Consider the following 20,096-nt stretch of genomic DNA (forward strand, 5'->3'; position numbering starts at 1 on the left):
CTACAGAGCTGTTTCTGATTACCATTGGGAAATGAATTTATAAATGGTTCCTAGCATAAGTACTTTTGTTACAGTAGCCGCTTAGCAGGATCACTGATGCTGTCAATACAGACTGGGGGAGGAGGGGATAGAAAACAGCCCTGGGGAGAAGGACTTGGGGGTGCTGGACATGAGCAGGCAGTGTGAGCTTGAAGCACAGAAGACCAATGGCAGCCCGGGCTGCATCCAAAGCAGTGTGGCCAGAGATGGAGAGAGGGGATCCTGCCCCTCTGCTCTAGGGAGACCTCACCTGCAGTGCTGTGTCCAGCTCTGGACCCTTCAACACAGGAAGGACATGGACCTGATGGAGGAGGTCCAGAGGAAGGACACAAAAATTATCAGGGGTTGGAGCAGCTCTGCTATGGGTCCAGGCTGAGGAAGCTGGGGGTGTTCAGCCTGGAGAAGAGAAGGCTCCAGGCAGACCTAATAGTGACCTTCCAGTACCTGAAGGAGGCCTACAGGAAGGATGGAGAGAGACTGTTTGCAAACGAGGGGCAATGGCTTCAAACTAGAGAAGAGCAGATTTAGATTGGATGTTAGGAGCAACGTCTTTGCCATGAGGGTGGTGGAACACTGGAACAGGTTGCCCAGGGAGGTGGTTGTGGCCCCATCCCTGGAGATATTCAAGGTGAGGCTGGACAGGGCTCTGGGCAACCTGATCTAGTGGAGGATGTCACCATGAGGGTGGTGAGACACTGGAACAGGTTGCCCAGGGAGGCGGTGGAAGCCTCATCCCTGGAGGTTTTTAAGGCCAGGCTGGATGTGGCTCTGACCAACATGATGTAGTTGCAGGGGGGGTTGGAACTGGATGATCCTTGAGGTCCCTTCCAACCCTAACGATTCTATGATTCTATGATTCTATGTCCCTGCTGACTGCAGAGGGGGTTGGACTGGATGACCTTTGGAGGTCCCTTCCAACGCAGACTATTCTGTGACAGCAAAAATTTCTAAACCAGTGTTCAAGGAAGAGAATTGCTTTTGAAACAGTAAATCTCCTGTAATAAGGAGTGGGGGAAAATGTGAGTCAGGAAGAAGTTTGGTAGCTATAAACAGCGTATTTAGGAAGTCCCATTTCCGGCATCTCTAAACAAGATGGTTACCTTATCACACATAACCACTGGTAGGCTTTCACAGAATCACAGAATTTTAGGGGCTGGAAAGGACCTTGAAAGCTCCTCCAGTCCAACCTCCTGCCAGAGCAGGATCACCTAGAGCAGATCACACAGGAACACATCCAGAATATCTCCAGAGAAAGAGACATCACACTTGCATTTGTTATGAATTATATACTGAAAGGCTGTGATTCTCCTTGGCCTGTTTGGGTCACAATGACCTTGTCACTCCTCCATGACAGGCAGTCAGAGATGCCTGATATAATCAGGTATCATGGTCAGCATTTCCACCAGACTGGGGGTGTTTGTGAGAAATGCTTTTGTTATCATATTTCTTGGCTTCTACAACCCAGGCTTTTTTTTTTTAAAGAGAGGGAAAAATGACAAACCCAAACAAACCACCCTTCATATTAGTTAATGGGCATACAAAAAATAAACCCATTTTTCTTTGGGACCAATTGTTTTTCCCAGCATAATGATAGATTTCACTAGGGAAAAAAAAATCTGTTTATTCCAAAATAAAATGTTAGCATTCTAAACCACTTTTGTGGCTTTCTATCTATTACAATCTAATCAGAACTTTTTAGTTCTGATCATTTTTATTTTTAGAACACTAGTGTATAATAATATTAGAAGCACTGATCTCTGAGAAAATTTAAGACTCCTGGATGGCTTTGTGCTAGAGAATTGTACCCAGCATCACAGATTTGCCCCTTTGTTAAAGAGGCTTTCAGGCTGGTCAAGGACTTACAGGGCCTGCCATTTGGAGTTGCTTAGGTTTGAAGATGTACTGTCGAGGAGCAGTATGGAGAAGGCTTTTTTCTTGTTGCTGCAGTGTTTGTAGACGAAGGGAGAATACCTGTGCCTGGCCATCAACCTCACACTTTTCAATACATGAAATTCACTTAGAACTAAGCATGGAACGGAGGACTGAAAAATAACAGATTTATTTTTCCTGTGCTTACTCTCTTGGGGAACATCCTGGTCACTTTTTAAAGGAATACTGATACATAATTAACCTACCAGAGTGGAGGATTTACAGCATATATAGCAAACATTGGAAATTGGCCAAGCATGGTAGCTGAGTGAAAGGTTCTGGGCATTATAGTCACTGGGGATGTTTCCATTACCTTCAGTATGTTTCAGCCAAGTCCCTAAAACCTCTGCAGGTATTTGGTCACCTGTCACTAAGATCTGTGTCCATCACCCTAGTAGACTTTCTGAAAACATGAAGGTAAGTGTGTTGTTACCTCTTATTCCTCTAGCTACTTCTTCAGATCCCAAATTAAATATACTGGATAAGGTCGTGAAAAGGGGAAGTAATTTAAAGGCACATAAATTATTTTAGATTTTTAACATCTTTGACACCTGTTCCTTATGTGTCTGGGTTTAAGGAGCAAGGCAGGCTCTCTAATGCTCCTCAGAGTCGTTAAACACTCCACACGAGGACTGGATAGAAATTGGAAAGTTTAAATGGAAATGCACTTCTTGTCTACATGCTACGGTGCAAAGCATATAAAATCCATAGCCTGGGCTTAACACAGAAGCCCATTAAGACAAAGTCTCCCCAGCCTCCATCCAACCAGGCCAAAAATCCTGGCCTCGAATGCCACCCCTGCTCCCCTGCCCCACACCTCTCTACTGCCCCACAGATAAGCCCAAAATGACACAGCTGGAAATTAGCCTTGCCCAGGCTGCTAGCAGGCTGCTCAAGGCCAAAAGCCTCCCCTGTACCAAAGAGGAGATAAGGGAGCTCACATTGGAAAGGAGCAGGAAGAGGGGAAGGGGCAGAGGCAGTTTGTGTTGTCCCCTTATAAAGGCTAGATGCAGGCATTCTGGGAATTAAATAAAAAATTGCACTTTCTGGTCCACCCCAGACCTCTCTAGTTCTCCTGTAAGACTTCTCTATGGTTTCTTAAAAGCACCCAGCCTCAAACCACGACATTATGCAATAGAAAATCTCTTTTAAGTGCACTAACTTTTGTAACATGGGAAAAACTGAGTATGAAAAGAGGAGGAAGGATGAATCACTGTAAGCTTTCAGCTTATGATATTAGACTCTCAACACCCCTTGCCTTCTCACTTTACCCATCATGTCCTCTGTCCAAAGATCTCCAAGCATCCAATGAACTTCACCACCTTGTTATGTTTTGCACATGCAAAAAGCATTTTGTTCGTCATTGCAATTCAGCAATTTTAGGCAGAGAACATGTATTACCTGAGGGAGCTAGGCAGTGAGTACTGAATATCATGTTCTTAATAAAACTAAGAGGGAATTATAGACTAAAATTAATTGGTTACCCATCCAGGATATCATCTGAATTAGAGAGGCTTACAAAGAAAGCAGTACAGGGTTTTCATTGACACAATTAGTTAAGTCCCTGGGTTTGGTTCTGAGCTGAAAGCCACCACTATATAAACCACCCTGCCTGCTAAATAGTGTGGTGGAGATTGACTAAGAAGAATTCCTGCCAACACCATTTCCTAATCTTTTTTTAGGGGAAGAGGGACTAACCTTGTCTGCGTTTTAAGTATCTCATATTTTGTGCTTGGAGAAACAGACATAATAAATGATTATACTAATCTAATCCCACCGGTAGACGTCTGCCACAAGGCCTCTGCTTTCTGACAGAGGATCTGAGTTGTTATGGATCTCTGAGAAGCAAGGCTGGTGTCAAGGGTTGCGTCTTTTCATCCCCTCTTCTGTCACGGCTTCCCAGGTCAGCCAGGATGGTGATACTGTTGCTTGGAGATACCAATACTTTCACTCGTGCATGTGCAGGGAAGGATTGGTCCTGCTCCTGGTGCTTGATTTCAGTGTGATTTCGCAGGTGTAGCAGAAAGTGGATACTCACGTGTTGTGGGTTTAAGACTGGGATGTCTTAACCACAGAGATAGAAGTCCTCTAAGGGGCTAGACAGTCCAGAAGGTGGACAGAGGAAAGTGTAATCTTCCCTATATAAAGGGGGTTCACAGTTTGTTCTGCCCTTTTCTCCCTCTCCTTGCTCCCAGTGCAGACCTTTATCTCTTGTGGTGCAGGGGAGGTTTCAGCCTTGAGCAGCCTTGGCAAAGCTAAGTTTTAGCTACACAATTCAGGCCTGGAATGAGAGGGAAGCAGGGAGGCATGGGAGGGGGCATTGAGGCCTGGGGTTTGGCCAGGCTGGGGGGAAGGTTTTGGAAGGTCTTGTCCTAGAGAGGTTGTGGTAAGCCCAGGCTGGAGAACTGGGCCGAGGCAGAATATGGATTTCTGTATTTTGTATTTTGTATATATTTGTGAGTAAAATTTACATTTAACTTTCCAATTCTATGGAGCATTTTTATTTTACTCCACTGGGAAAGGGTAAAACAGCTTTCTGTCTGCTCAAACCAGGACATCACTGGACCAGATTCAGACATCAGTGGACCAGAAGGATCTGGAGGTGCTGGAAGGTGTCCAGAGAAGGGCCACGAGGATAAGCAGAGGGCTGGAGCTGCTCTGCTCTGGAGACAGACTGAGAGAGTTGGGGTTGTGCAGTCTGGAGAGGAGAAGGCTCTGAGGAGACCTTCTTGTGGCCTTGCAGTATCTGAAGGGGGCTCCAAGAAAGCTGGGGAGGGACTTTTGAGGGTGTCAGGGAGTGATAGGACTGGAAGGTAATGGAGCAAAACTAGAAGTGGGGAGATTCAGATTGGATGTTAGGAAGAAGTTCTTCCCCATGAGGCTGATGAGAGACTGGAACAGGTTGCCCAGGGAGGTGGTGGAAGCCTCATCCCTGGAGGTTTTTAAGGTCAGGCTGGATGTGGCTCTGAGCAACCTGATGTAGTGTGAGGTGTCCCTGCCCATGGCAGGAGGGTTGGAACTGGATGACCTTTGCGGTCCCTTCCAGCCCTGGCAATTTTTTGATTCTGGCATAATTTGTTAATTTGTGCTAACCTGAGGTGAATTTCTCACATCCAGTGATCAACTCCAAACACACTGCAGTACAAATGAGAACAAAACACAGCTCTCAAGCACTACACTTACTCTTGCTGTCTGTACAACTTCTAATGCTTTAAGAAGTGTTTCAAAATATTTATGATCCCAAAAGACTGATTTAGTAACAACTCACCCCCACAGACTGAAAGTTAATTTCTGCTGGGATGTGCGGTAGGCTGCTAATGATGCTCTTTGGTTGGTTTTTTCCATTCATCCTTTTCTCTTACCTGCAGCCTGGACTTCAGAGGCAATAGCGAATCAATGACTTCAAGATGGGAAGAAACAATTATTCCATAACCAGTGAGGATGCCTCAGTCCTTCTCAACAGATGATTTTGTGAGTAACTGGCTGTAGCCTGGCTTTAAGTAGCCAGTGCCCACGTTCAAGCACAAAACAATGCAGGTGATCACACACAGCCTTGACTTCCCTGCTCATTTACCTTTCCCTGCAATTTACCTTTCAATAGTGCTGAAGTAGTACTTTAAGGTACTTTTTAAAGGCAGACTTTGTACCCACAGATGCTGGGTACAAAGCACTGGGAGATGGCGGAGCATCTTCATTAGCACTGCCAGCCTATTGTGTGCTGTCTCATGTATGGAGCGTGGTGTGACAACGATTAGTTTTTATTGGGAAACGATGGAGAGAAAAAGAGAAATTGCATTCACGTTACAAGATTTTATTCCCAGGGTTTTTTGTCCCTGCATAAATGCATCTCTGTGTGTGAGGTGTTCCTGTGTTCTGGCATACGGAGAAGAAAAACAATTTAGAAAACTGAACTGCAGAAAAGGAAGGTAAGGAAAACAAAATAGAGCACACCTGAAACCTCAAATCCTGTTTTACATTTTGGAATACCCTCTCAGACTAGAAGGCTAGTCAGCAGTTCTGTCAAGGAATAGGCAGGAAGAAAAGAAATTAATTGCTATGACCCACAAGTACACAGCATGTTGTACCTTAAAGGTGAATATAGACTGGCCAACAGCACACGGACAAACTGATTGTTAAAGGTACGGTAATCAGATCTTTGGTTTTGAAAATCACAGAATCACAGAATGTTAGGGGCTGGAAGGGACCTCATCCAGTCCAACCCCCTGCCAGAGCAGGATCACCTAGAGCAGGTCACACAGGAACACATCCAGGAGGGTTTCGAGTATCTCCAGAGAGGGAGACTCCACAACTCCCCTGGGCAGCCTGTTCCAGGGCTCTGTCACCCTCACAGGGAAAAAATGTTTCCTCCTGTTTCCATGGAACTTCCTATCCCTCAACTTCCACCATTGCCCTTTGTGCTGTCATTGGGCATCACCCAGCAGAGCCTGGCTCCAGCCTCTGGGCATTAACTCTGCACATCTTTATCAACAATGAGGTCAGCCATCAGCCTCCTCCAAGCTAAAGAGCCCTCAGCTCCATCAGTCTCTCCTCATAAAGGGAGATACCTTTTGCAAGTTCTCTGCACAGTGAGCTGCATGGATTTACTTCAGAAGCCTCTTGAGCTTTGATCTGTCTAGACCAGAGTTCTGAGAACTTCTTCCAATTGTTTCAAAGATCTCTTTTGTTCAATTTTTAAAAATATACTTTAACCGTCTTCTACCTCCATAAAATTGCTACTCTCTCCTCAGCTCTTTTAGTGGATCTAGGAGCAAGTTGATAGAAGTCAGTGGTGCTTGTTGTGAACTTGCTTCACTGAAACCCTGTTGGTTTTTTTAAAAAGAAAATAAATTTGTTTTTGCAGCTGCATCGGCATTTCCTTCTCCTCCCCAAACCACCTCACATTTCCCCAGTCATCCATTCTTTTGGCTATTATTTTAAATACACCAATAGCAATATTGATTTAAGTTCAGTACAGAACCCTTGAAATAATAGCAAACTGCAGGCAAACCCTTTGGCTTCTTTTTTTACCTCGGTGTGGAACTGTTAGCAGCAATAACCAGCAACCCTGTTGTGAAGAGTACTGAAACACTAAGCTGTTTTTGCAGGCTGATCCAAAGTGTAAGGAAGGTAATAGACGGCTTCTGGCTCCAAGATGATGGGCTGGTGTCATGTTTTAAGAGGATTTATAATAGGCTGATTGTTCTGAACAGATAACAGCAATTTGCAGCTGGGTGGATATAATGGGGTATTCATTCTACAATGCTTTTGCATGTACTAAAGTAGATTTTGATGATGGTGGTGGTGGTGTTTTTTTCCCCTCTTCTCTTTATAAACCTGTTTACCAAGGAATTTTATACAGGAGAAAATCAATAATTTTGGAAGGGCTATATTCCTCAAATGGAGTATCCTACCTGCACACTTGACAGCAAATCCATCTGCTGATATACTAAAAAGGCTTGCAGGCCGTACTATGCAGCATTGAAGGCTGCCTGTGTTATCTGCAGAATTACCAAAAAGAAAAATGCAAATATCCTCAGAATGGTATGACAAGGAGAAAAAAAAAAAAAAGTAAATAAAATCCACACAATATGACAAAAAGAATGAAACTATTTCCAGTTCCATATCTGCAATCCAACTGATTTCTGCAAGGGCTGCATGGCTTTAATGTGCAAGAGTGATGTTTGCCTGAAAAGATTTAAAATAAAAGTGAAAAGGAATAGCTGATTGCTAACAGGACAGTTCAGCAGAAAGACCCCTGTTATAATAAGTATTGACAGTTGTTGTATTTTGAAAACCAAAGTAATTTGATAACTTCATGGAGAGGAGAAGCTTAGAAGTTTGAGTCATCACTGAAGCACTAGCTGCAGCCTGTGCTACCCTGCAGGCTGTCGAAAGGGGAACTCCAACTGCAAGCTCAAGAGCCCAAGATAACAGTCGGATTCGTTTGTGCCAAGAAGTGTGGCTCCATTACTGCTCTCCCACTAATGCAAAGGATAATAGAATCAGAAAGATGCAGGTCTGGAAGGGGCCTCAGTAAGTCCTTTAACTGGCTCCCTGCCTGAAGGCAGAATGAACTGTACTTATGCTATTTCTGTTAAGTGTGTTTCTAACCTGTTCTTAAAGGTCTTTGCAGGCTCAGGGGAGAAGGCAAGTGGTGAGGACACCCAAGGCGAGATGGGAGGATGGAAAGGCATACAGAGGTGGAGAACCAGTTAACCAGGAGGAGCTGGGTGCAAGAGCAGGGGAATATGTTTAAAAGAAGCTAAGGAAGTGAAAATTCTCATCCATAACATCTATAGGAAAAATTCTAAGAATCTGGGGCATAGGATACCAAAACCAGAGCAAGGCTGTTTGTCAGGAATTAGTTGAGGAAATCTGGAGTTCACACAGGGGGAAGTTAGGTAAGAGAAGGACTGGAGTAGCAGTAAGTATGGACTAGTGCTGGATTCCCTGCACAGTTTATTATTTGTTTTTTAAAAAACATTCTTCTTCTTCTTGCTTAACCAATCATCATATGACTCAGTTGTTACCTTAAAGTCTCTGCAGATACCTAGAGCATGCTTTAAGAATTGCTGTGATCTAGGTTGTTGTAACTGACAGATCCACAAGCAGGGGTCTTATGATCAGCACTTAAGTGTTTCTGTATAAAGGTGAGAGAAGATTACAGTCAAATGTGAAAGCCTAGCTAGGGACATGAAGTTCTTTCCTGGGCATCTGCCAAATTATGCTGCCGCTGAGAGGCTGCTAGACCATTAGGAGAACTTCTAAGATAATAGGTCTGATATATACATTTTACAAGCAATTTGCATCTACTGAAAACAGTAGACCAGTACCAGATCCTCATCTGGAGGAGACTGAAGGAAAAAAATGGAGGCTGAGCACTTAATGGGGTATAAATTAGCTTGCTGCCTGTACTAGCTGACTTGACAACACCCATAGGGGGTTGGAGACAAGTTGCAGAAGACCATCCTTAGAACTTTGTTTAGATACTGAACACCTCTACCATTCCAATGTGGCAGAACCCATTAGGCTTATCACACAGGAGTGAAGGAATAGGTGCTATTCTGCAGCTCAGGTTAAATAAGGTCAGGCTGTGCTCATGATCCCTTTTGGCCTTTAAATTCAAGTCCTAGGAGTGTTCACAACCAGTCAGTAACCCTGTTCTCAGCCTATACCTGAAATGGAAACGTCCCCAGGAGAACAGTTCTGTGTCAAACACTTGCATCCCACCTGATCAGTGCATGAGGCCTTTGTTAAACCAGGAGGCAGATGGAAACTGGGAAGAGATTAAAACTCCCTAAAAAGAGCTGAAATTCCAGCATACAGTACATGACTATGATCACCAGAAATATTCTCTTGACACTAATTGCACACAGGGATGAAAAATCACCTAAGACAGGGTAAATTAAACAGAGATTTACTTAATAATATGTTTTTCCAACACACATCTCAGCAGAGAGAGAAAAGAAATATTTTAGAGGCCCCCCCCTCTGTGTCACTTCAAAAGACTGCACCATTAATGTAACTGTGCAGGAGGCTGAGGCGTTAAGGTGTCCCAGGTGAGAGAGTGATGACAGAAGCTTGATCATAATGCTTATCTTACTTCTAAGTCAAGAACAGTACTGTACTACATCATCAGCTCTAGACAAAGCCCAGCTGCTTTGATGGTGAGATGATGTAATGGCTCAAGCCTGGAATGACACTGAGGAACCGTAAGTAAGAAAAGAGGCCCTGCAGTATCTCTGTGCACAGCCTTGCTGCCCCACATGCATGAGGCTTCCTTATAAAAGAGCTGAGGATAACAATGGTTGCTTTGTGGGGGGTGGGTTATGCTATAGAAAGCCACCCTCTGGCTCCTATGTCACTGAATCACAGCAGAAGACATCCGGTTGGAAGAGACCTCAAAGATCAGCCAGTCCAACCTTCACCCCAGCCAGGTGTTGAATACATTATACAGCTGCAGCAGAATTCCATGATTACTCAGGAGGACGTTTCTGAGTCAATACAAAGCCTTAAGAGTCAGGCAAAATCTCTATCAGCTCTGATAAACGTTCTTCCCTGCCTCTCTTCCATGCAGCGGTGAAATGTCAGAGCACATTGCCCAGCAGGCAGCCACAACACAACAGTTCAAGATCTTCTGGCCCTTTCTGTCCTAGAAAGGTTTAAGTTAGCCAGCTGAAGAATATACTGCCTGGACTCTCGTGAACTTAACCTAGCATGAAAGCAGACAAAAGTGGTATTCTGCCCACCACAAACAAGGGGGACATCTGTTTGCACAGCAGCCAGGGTGAACCTGTACACAGTCCCTGCTGATGAAACCCTGCCTGGATTCCACCCCTCTGACTTCACTTGTGAGACAAGTAATGGTTGCATGTATTGCTCTGAGGCCAAGTTTGAGGCAAGATATTCCCCCTCTGTCTCCAGTGTTATTTTGGTATATTTTATTTGGCCTAGAATTTGGGAAAACAAGAGGGAGGTTTTCCGTAGGGAGTGGAATGAGGAGGCAGGAAGGGCTACCATATTTCTCCAGACAGAAACTCCTACAGTGTTAGAGTCCAGCACTGCTGCAAGTGTCAACAGATCAAATACGATACAGAAGGCCCTCTGCCAACTCTGTGCTACTGCAGCAGCAACTAGGAGGAAAACAGAAACTAGCATCTAATACCACTGAGCTAGGTTCAGTCTCTGCTGCAGAGGGATGAAGCAGGAATAAATCAGTAACCATCTTTTCCTTTCCAGTCCAGTGTGACACAGGCTGGTTCAGGGTCCCCAGCAAGACAGGGCTGACTCGGAGAGGGTCAGAGCCAGGAGGTTCAGGCCGTCTGCTGAATCAGAATCGGTGGTAGCAGCCTCTGTGATGGCATCTTAATACATAAAGTCTTTGTCCCAGTCACTGCCTCTGAAGGAAGACCCTGAAAATCAAGTTACCTCCAGAGCACAGAACTCCACATTTCCCCCAGGTGTGATTCAGACCAATAGCTGCTGAGGACAACAGATTGAGCAGCAATTATCTGCTGTTAGTCATTCTCTTCCCTAGTAAAAGTGGTATAGCATTTGATTATTTCAACACAGTTGGATGTGGGAGGAAAGGTAGGCCTGGAAACGTTTTCCTGACAGCATACTTCTCAGCTCTTTTAAAACACCTCTCATGTTGACACTCAGCACAGCATTTCAAATCAAATGCTATTTCCTCTTATGGAAGGAAGGAAAAAATGCTGTCACAGGTTTTATAACAAACATTAGGTAAGCAGCAATCATTCCCATTGTGCAATCCAGGATTCAAGTAGGAAAACAATTCATAGACAACTAAGAAAGAGGTACTGGATGTCTCAATAATCTGAATAAGATGGGAACTGCTTGAGGACCACAAGGAAGGGGCAAGGTTGAATCTGTTAGTGGGTCAGCTTCATGCTGATAAGTGTGAGGAACGAAAGGACATTTTTTAAGCTGGAAGCTAAAAACTGACACTGCTGCAGGACATGCAAGTTACTTGTGCTCAGCTAAGCTCTTCTTGTTCCTTTCTCATGACATTATGAAAATATGAAGCAGTCTGCCTTCAGCAGTCTTCTGTCCCTTTGACGGAGACCTCATCCACCTCCTACTCTCAGGGGTAATGTTTATTTGTACTATGAAAACCACTTTTTCAATTCAGAAAAAATTACAAAACCTTTTGCAAGGGTTTCAATAACTTCTATTAGTTTTGTTTTACCTGCTACCTTAGTATTTCATCCTCCTCCTGAATTCACAATGCCCCAGAAAGCCGAGAGCTGCCTTTCTCCTACTTGTCTCTTCGACAGATGCATTTGAACTTCCTACCCACCCCTTGCTATAGCACCTGAAACACTGCCCTTCTCTGAAGGGTTTTGTGTTGGTGCTCTCAAAACCCTGGAGGTACAGGAGTCTGTTTGGAAGGAAGCATTCAGGGATATGGGACATCTATGGATCCTGAGCAAGTATAATGCTCTTAAAATCTACAGAGTAAATTTCTGAGTAGGAACAGCTTAATCTCCTGACATGGTGTACAGATGTCACCAGTTTTACAGGCACTAAAGAGGGTGCATGTCTTGGTTTTGGAGCAGGAGGGGTAGATTGCCAAGAAAGTGTCCATGTAACCAGGATGTAAAAATTAAGAGATGTGTTGGTTGTTTTCTCAACCAAGTATTTCCAAGTGTACCATTTACTGATGACGATGGTGAATTCATTACTCCAAGTATCAGGGTGATGGACTCTGGTTTACATCAGTTTGCACAGGTGAATAGTCTCATGTTCAACGTGTCTCTCATCTTACCTGCTTTAACTCAGTAGATTTTGAATGCTCTTTTGGGATCACCACGAAACAATGTCAAATAATGCAGCACCAGCTGTGTGGGAGGTTATTCCACATTCAAATGTATTCAAACTTTTCCATTTTTTTCATTCCACATCTCACTTTAGTAGTTCTAATGTTACTTTCCTGCATTCCATTAACCTTCTTTGGAGTTCAATGCTTTCCATATTTAGTGATTCTTACAATGCCCAAATAATCACATTTCTAATCCTTGATAGTAACCCCACGGTAATAACATGTACATTTTAACAGAACTTTGGGCCCTTTAAGGAGTTAAATAATGGCCTCATAAAGAAGAAATCATCCCAGCACTGTAAGTGTCCTCCTTTTTTGGTCTGGTGTTATGTTGCAATCGGCTGTCAATCCATGGTCTATCACATGTGATGTTATATAGCCAGTAGAGTGAGAGGATGCAAAAGGTTCAGATTTGAAGAATAGCCACAATTTTTTTGATGTGTCTGATAACATACATGACGTTGGAATTTTGGGCAAAGAAACAAAGCATCAGCTAGCTTTTCTTTTTTTTTTTTTTTTTTTTTAATACAACTAGGAAGAAATCTTGTGCAGATGTAGAGTGCAGTATTTACACAAACTGGGACATTTGTGTGATTTGTGCCTCATGGTATCTTGGGCTGCTGCCAAAAGTGTAAGGTGCTCAGAGAGTGATTGGTTCCCCTGAGATTATATATTCCCTGTAATGCAAGATGTTTTTAAAAAGTAATTTACCGACTGTGATATTCAAGTCCTAATGAGTGGATCTATATTTCCTTCTGGCTCTTTTCTGCTTGAAAATTCTGGCAAACCTTGTAATGAATGTTGTGTAACCACTGTCACTTGACTGTAGATCTAATTTTAGGTACTGATGTTTGATTTGGGGATTTTTAGTACTTTAGGAGAGACCAGAATGATTTGCATTTCCACAATCTGCCTTGTTTTGCATCTTAACTGTTGTACCTGTAATCACATAATCACTAAGAGCCTGATCCTTCAGGCACTCACTGCTGTGTGCACTGTAAGATGTCAATGGGACCCGTTCAGAGGACGAAGTGCTATCACCCAGCTGAAGTGTTTGCAGATTTGTGTCCTGACAATGCACATTTCTGCACCCTGTCTCTGGCCACTCTGGAGAGACTACTGATGGGGGTACAAGGTGCTGGGACTTATAGCTCAAGGATCAGGTTGCAGGCACCAGGAGAAGCACTGCATCCCAAAAAGGGTGGAGCAAACTACAGGAAATTAGTCTGACTCATCAGTTTTAATAATTTTTCCTTTACACTGGTGAAAAGTGTTGCTGTAGGCAATCTGTCCACTTAATCTTTGTGTAGCTGAAAGTTTTGAAGCCATGGCTGTATGTGAACATGTCTGTTTACTGAGGCTTTGTCCTATCTACCTCAGGCAGCTGAGGAGCTGTCTGAGCAGAAAGATACCACTACTACTGGTCTACATGGTTTGTATCCTCACAAGGCAACAACTTTGCTTTCCAGTCAATAGTTTTGGAGGGATGTGTAGGAATGGGAAGTTATTTTCAGAGAACGAGAGTAGGAAACAGAAATATTTTAAAAGAAGGATGTTTCAGTACTGAAACTGTGTTGGTAGAAGAGGCAGAAGAATTGTTCAAGCTGTTTCTCTGCGACAGACATTAAAATAAAGATGTTTCAGATTTGAAATACTTCTAAAAATATTTTTGTCACATCTCAAAGTTTGAACTATTAATTTCTACCCTGCTTTATTTGAGCCTGCTTCATGAGTTCTTGTGTACTCACTAGTTTGGAGAGGCTGCATTTTGCAATGAAGTTGGTCATCAGAAATTTGTGGCAGTCCTATCAGGGCTGCCCACATGTTGGTTGCATCACATGGATGCAAAGGAAACAAAGACCTTTTCTTATTTATATCAGTTTTCAAATACAGACCCCTCACTTGGAGCTTTAAGATCCTCATCAGTCTCCTGAGAGCACTGATGAACATGAAGTAGATTCCCGAGAGCATTTCACTTAAGGTCAAGCTCAGTGAAAGATCTAGTGCTATCTGCAAGGAAGCTACAGCTCCGTGACTCTGATACAACCCCGCCTTGGACACAGATTGGAGCAACATAAGAGGTGCCCTGACCCGTGACACCTGGCAGTGGTCCCCAGCAGCTTGTTTACACTGGATGTTTTCTCATCAGATTGTAATTAGACCACTGAAACCAGTAGGAGTGCAAAAACTTTGCACATATGAGGCAGAGGTTATTCAGGTAAAGAGCTTTTTTTTTTTTTTTTTTTTAAATAAAGTCCCTTTTATTCCCAGCATGCTTATATCATCAATAAACACCTTCCCTACTGACAAACCACTATGGAGGCCATGCCTCAGCTGTGGACTGCCAGAATGTGTTATGTTTCAGCTCTGCACCTTCAACCCTGGGCCCCACAGAGGGCAAGAGGAGCCAGCTGACTGAGTTCACAAGTGAACAGCTCTGTCCCGTGCACAGCACGCCAAACACCCCTCGTGCTAAGTGATCTGAGGAGGCTACTCCAAATTTATATTGCTCCCTGCAGCCAAACGATCACACAGTCTCTCTTTTCTTTAGGACTCCTGCCTTACCAAGGGTTCCATTCTGCAATGTATTGAGTTCCACTATGAGGAGCTGAGTGCTCTTGCTTTGCCTGGTGTCAGTGGCCACAGAGAGCACTGAAACGCTCAACACTTTTCAGAAACGATGAGCACCTTCCAGTACTGGGGCTGGGATAAATGGCACAGGAACAGACTAATGCTTTGCATTTGGACCGAGCTGTGCTTTTGAAGGATATGAGGAAGTTCTTTAAACTGGACTATAAGCCGCCTTCTGCTTTGACTGAAAAAAACAGTATTTTATTTTTGTACTTTGATGTAGAGAGAAGCAGGACTGGGCCTGCTGTGAGAATGATTGATTCTCGTCAGCTTGTGAGCGCTGAACAGCCAGCAGGGCAGGTTGACTGCTGCACAGCATTACTATCAGCTTCAGTTGCAAACACAGCATCGTCATCTTTTTCACACATCCCTCCACCTACCTTCATCAAAGAGCTCCTCTTCATTACAGCAGTGCCCCTGCTTCTCTGCTTTCTTTAGAAGTGCTATGACACCGCTGTGAGCCACAAAATTCCCTAAAGCCTTAGAGAGAAAAAAGGTAAATGTTGTATACTGAGCAGTGACTAAAGATCCAGAAAAAGGAAGAACACAATGCTGATTTCAGCAACAGCTGTGCTTCCACAACACTTATTCACTGTTAGACTACTTTACAAACTTTTGCAAAGAAACATCACAAGAATAGCCATGAAGATGACACAAACAATGAAGTGAGCAGTAATTTTGCCCTGGTCCCAGTAGGACTGACATTGAATTTGGCCACAACACCTGTCCTTGCAGTTTGATACTGTTTGAAATAGTGCATGAACAATAACTGAATCTTATCTCTAATAAAATTCAGTGAAAAGACTAAAATTCAGGTGAAAGAAGAGGAAGAAGGAGCTATGTTTTCTATTCTAGTAGCTAGGATGCGGGTGGACGAGTGGGTGAAAGGGAAACGTAGGTTTCAATCTGATGAAGCAGCACAATGCTGTGCTCCAGTTTTATGGTGCAGGGCTGAAGCCATTTTCTCAAGCAATAACGAACTGCCTCTATCTCTGGATACAGTTTTTCTCATACAGTCTGGCTGCCTCTTTCAGTAATCCTGCTCACTTGCCTTTGCCATAGTGCTCACCTGTCTTCCTTCAGACCCAGCAGACTGCAAGCCAGAAGAGCACAGAGAGATGCTTCATTTTGAGCTCTCTGAGATGTATTTGTTTTTCAACTTCCATGGTCCCTGCTTGTGAAGTTACTACCCATGTTCAGAGGGTTTGGCAGGACTCACCATCCAACACCATCTGATGGATCATCTACTACACAGCCAGAAGACTTGAACAACCCAGAGCTACTTGCAAGGGTAAAACATGACCAAACATTAAAAAAAAAAAATATTTTAGAACAACTTTGCAATTAAGCTTGGTTTGCTGTGGGGAAAAAACACAGCAAACCAGAATATCTGGAAAGTTAAATACTCTAATTTCTCAGGCATGAAGCACTTTCTTTCACTAGCTTCCAGCATTAGAAACAAAAGTGAACACTTTGGCAGGTGCCTAGGTTTGAGAAATATCAAGGAAAAAGAAGAAAGCGGCAGAAAAATGTGGATTGTCACTGCCATTATATGGCAGTGTAGCTGCTACCTGGTGATGTGCAATAAAACTGAGATGAACAGCTTGCTTTGAAAAGCACTTAGGTTATGGAATAAAGTCTTGTGCATCAGAATCATGGCATAGCCTCCTGCATTGCATAAGGGATTGCATAAGAGAAAATAGAGAATAGCTGGTTTGCATTAATGCTTTGTCACATGGGCAGGTCATGAATGCCAACAGTGAATGAAATTTCAAAAAAGAAAGCAAAAGAGAAAAAAAAAAAGTTTCCAATTCAGTCAACTTCAAACTCACACTTCATTCAGAGCAATCTTGTGAACTATTATTGTTCCAAGCAAGATGATTGTGACTAAAAGAGGCTTGACAGAAGAAGGATGCTTTTGCTACGTCAAGTGTCGGCCCTTTGGATTTAGCAGAAAGATTTGTAAAGTCTCTTTGCCTGTAATTTCTCAAGTGTAGTCAGGCTCCTTATTTTGGTAACTTTTTGTTATAGCAATGGGTGAAAGAAATATTTTTAACTGGCTGAGGAACTCTGGCACCGAAACCATTTTAATTACTTGTTTCTAAATGTAGCATACACATAGAATTTACTTTAATGCTTTATTAAATCTTGCTGCAACACTGAAATTTTCCCTTCAGTGTAAACACAGTTTTACAGATTAAATGAAATAATATTGAAGGGAAAGCAAGCCCACACTCTTTATTACATTAGTCTTTTTTTTTTTTTTAATGACAAAATTAAAACACCACCCACACAAAATATAACTGCCAGTATCATTCCACTACAGTTTTCAGAGCCAAAGAAGACAAAATCCATCATTCCCACCCCCAGGTCAGCTGCTCAGCCTTTTTTGTTTCTGCCCAGCTAATTGCTAAACCTATCTCTGCCCAGAAGAGGAGTCAGTGAGAAGGGCTGCATGTAAGGGACCTCACACTGAACATGTTGGGCTCAGAGGAATAACCTTCTTCAATTGCAAGGTTCCTAAGGAATGTGCTGGGTCAGACACCAGGGAGGTGCTTTTTCACATAATTACCACAATTTTTTTAGTAGAAGACTGCCTCAAGGCTGTTGTGGCTATGCATTGCTGGGCTGCAAATCTCTTTTGCAAAGCTTTTGCTTAATTAACTAAAGGAAAATATATTTAAGAACAATGGGTGAAAGGCATTTGAGTAAGAAAGGGGCTACCCAGAAGGTCTTATTGAAACCACATGTGTAGAACACAGGGCAGTGGTTTCCCAGCTGCAGCTCATCTACCTCTTGCAGTAGATCATATGTTATGTGGCTGGGTGCAGACCTGGGAGTTGGTTGCCAAAGAGTACTGATGATGCAAGTGGAATTCACTGAACAGCTCTTTAGGCTTACACCAGAAAGAATGATTTATCACTGTATTATTTTAGGTATATGCTCATGCAGTTACATCAGATATCAACCTGGAGCAAGGTTTGCTATCTACTCCTACTTAACCCATCCAAAGGATTAGTAAATATGCAGTGGGCAGTGGAGGAAAGCAGATCTCTGCTTTAATGTAGATCCAAAAGGCAACAATAGTAATAAAGATGGAGAGGCACAGAACAGGGTGGATAACGGGGCCTTGGTTGCCAGCCTCTGCCAGAATTCTGCTCCTATCATAGAATTACAGAATGGTCTGGGTTGGGAGCAACCTCCAAAGGTCACCTAGCCCAACCAGTAAGCAGGGGCATCCTCCACGAGATCAACTAGTGATCACCTAGATCAACTATGTGCTACTGTGCTACTACTCTTAGTAGTATAAAGTTAGCATGGATACATCTGATGATACTACAAATGAATGTTCACTCTGGTCTAGAAAGATGCACAAATACCTGTAGCCAAGTGTTGAGTGAAGCTGAGCCCTGCTTGGTATTAGAGATCTGGATGATCAATTGCTGGTGACATTGGTCCTGGCAGTGCAGAGGAAGATGCAGCAGGTTGAATTATGAGTTAATCACTTCTGATCCCATCAACCCTGACGGCTAATCATATGACTGTTCAGGTTATCGTTGTTCTGGAGAGTGTCAGCTCTCATACCAGTGCAGTTCAAGTGGCACTCTAAGGAGTATACTAACTAAAGTCACTTTTTCATTGAAAGCAAGCTCTAGAAAGCCTAAGCCATGCAGAAGTCTTTACTGAAGAGTTGCACAACAAAGCATGTTTCCTCCTCTTTGTGAAAACTGTGATATTATTTTGTTTGTTGTACAAAAAGGTGTACAAACCCCAATGATATTCTGCTTACTGTGTGGTATTAAAATTTGTATACGAGGAATACAAGTGTGTGAGGATCTTTTGGAATGGTGTTTTACAGCTGGGGGCTGTGGAGGTCTGAAAGGGCCATTTCTGTTATGATGTGCAGAAGGAGCTAAGGCAACAGCAACATACAACTTCCTCTAAACTGCTGGTTTAAAAGTAACTTAAACAGCACTTGAAATGCCAGTGTGTTTGCTAGGAACGTATTATTTAGATAGGGAATTTCCTAAATTTTTCTTTCCTTAGCATAATTTTTGATTTGTAGTTGCCCAAAAGGTGTTGTACCAAACAATTTGGTACTTCTTCAGTACATTCCCTTTGACTTCAAAAGGCTGCTCTCATAAGAAGGAAAGTGCTTGGTTTTGGTGTATTAATAAAAAAGAGGAACATGATATAAATAAACCAGATGACTCGTGTGTGCCGATACTTTGTTAACTTGAAAGTCCCCGATTTCTGTCGCTGTCCATATGTGCTCTCACTGGCTGCTCTACAGCCTGGATTTAACCCCAGCAGCTCCAGTCGTGGCTGAAATTGCCATAGGACAACCACCATTTCAGGGCAAAGGCTGCAAATCCCATGCCTTTTAAATAACGGAGGGCATACATTTCCATGCATTTTAGATTGTCAGGCCAATTAACACCTCTCCAGGTGACCTAAACTGAAGAAACCCCCAAACCTTCGATGGTTCATACAGTGCTCCTGTGCATACGTTGACACAGTTGTAAAAAATTTTAAAGACTGTTTGATAACACAAGGTTAAATATATAATTTATTAAATAGGTGTAACGTAGGACTTGAGGAAAAAAGCAACGGCAACCGGCTCAGCGTCTTTTGAACCTCCTGTGACCCAGCCCACCCCGGCCGACGGCTCCCGCCCAGGCCGTCCTGAGGGCCCGGCGGCTGGAATAGAAACCGACATCACGCCCCGCCGCAGCTTTGGAGAGAGCAGGAATAGGGGAGCAGCCTCGCCCCTGGCCCTAGACGCTACTGGGCACACTGGGAGTCTCCTTACTTCCTTTCTTCCTTCCTTGCCCAGAGACAGGACAGACAGGTCTCCCGGCCCAGCACAGCCCAGCACAGCCCAGCACCCTTGCCGGCGCGGGAAACTACAACTCCCGTGAGGCTTCGTGCGCAGCGCGCTGCACGCCGGGAGCTGCCACCTCTCCGAGGCCGCGGCGAGGGCAGGGCCCAAGCCACCGCCTCAGCTTAGGCGCGCGCGCGTGCGCAGAGAGGGCGCGGAAGGGGGCGTGGCCGGCGGCGCTGGCGCTCCCCGCCCCCTCTCCCGCTCCTGTGTGTCGGTTTCGGGCTCCCGTCGCCATTTAGCGCGGAGACGTCCCCGGGGTGGCCGTGGCGT

The 20,096-nt window shown here is 43.8% G+C and overlaps 1 protein-coding gene across 1 annotated transcript in view; it reads right to left on the reverse strand.

Annotated features, from left to right (window-relative positions):
- The window catches only part of NINJ2 (ninjurin 2), a 100,482-nt gene extending 80,821 nt beyond the window's left edge, over nt 1–19,661 (reverse strand). The window contains exon 1 of the mRNA XM_054387108.1: nt 19,599–19,661. Coding sequence (XP_054243083.1) covers nt 19,599–19,661 — 63 coding nt within the window. The remainder of the gene's footprint in view (nt 1–19,598) is intronic.
- Between the last annotated feature and the right edge of the window lie 435 nt (nt 19,662–20,096).

The sequence above is a fragment of the Indicator indicator genome, chromosome 14 (assembly GCF_027791375.1).
Source record: "Indicator indicator isolate 239-I01 chromosome 14, UM_Iind_1.1, whole genome shotgun sequence".
Taxonomy (NCBI): Eukaryota; Metazoa; Chordata; class Aves; order Piciformes; family Indicatoridae; genus Indicator; species Indicator indicator.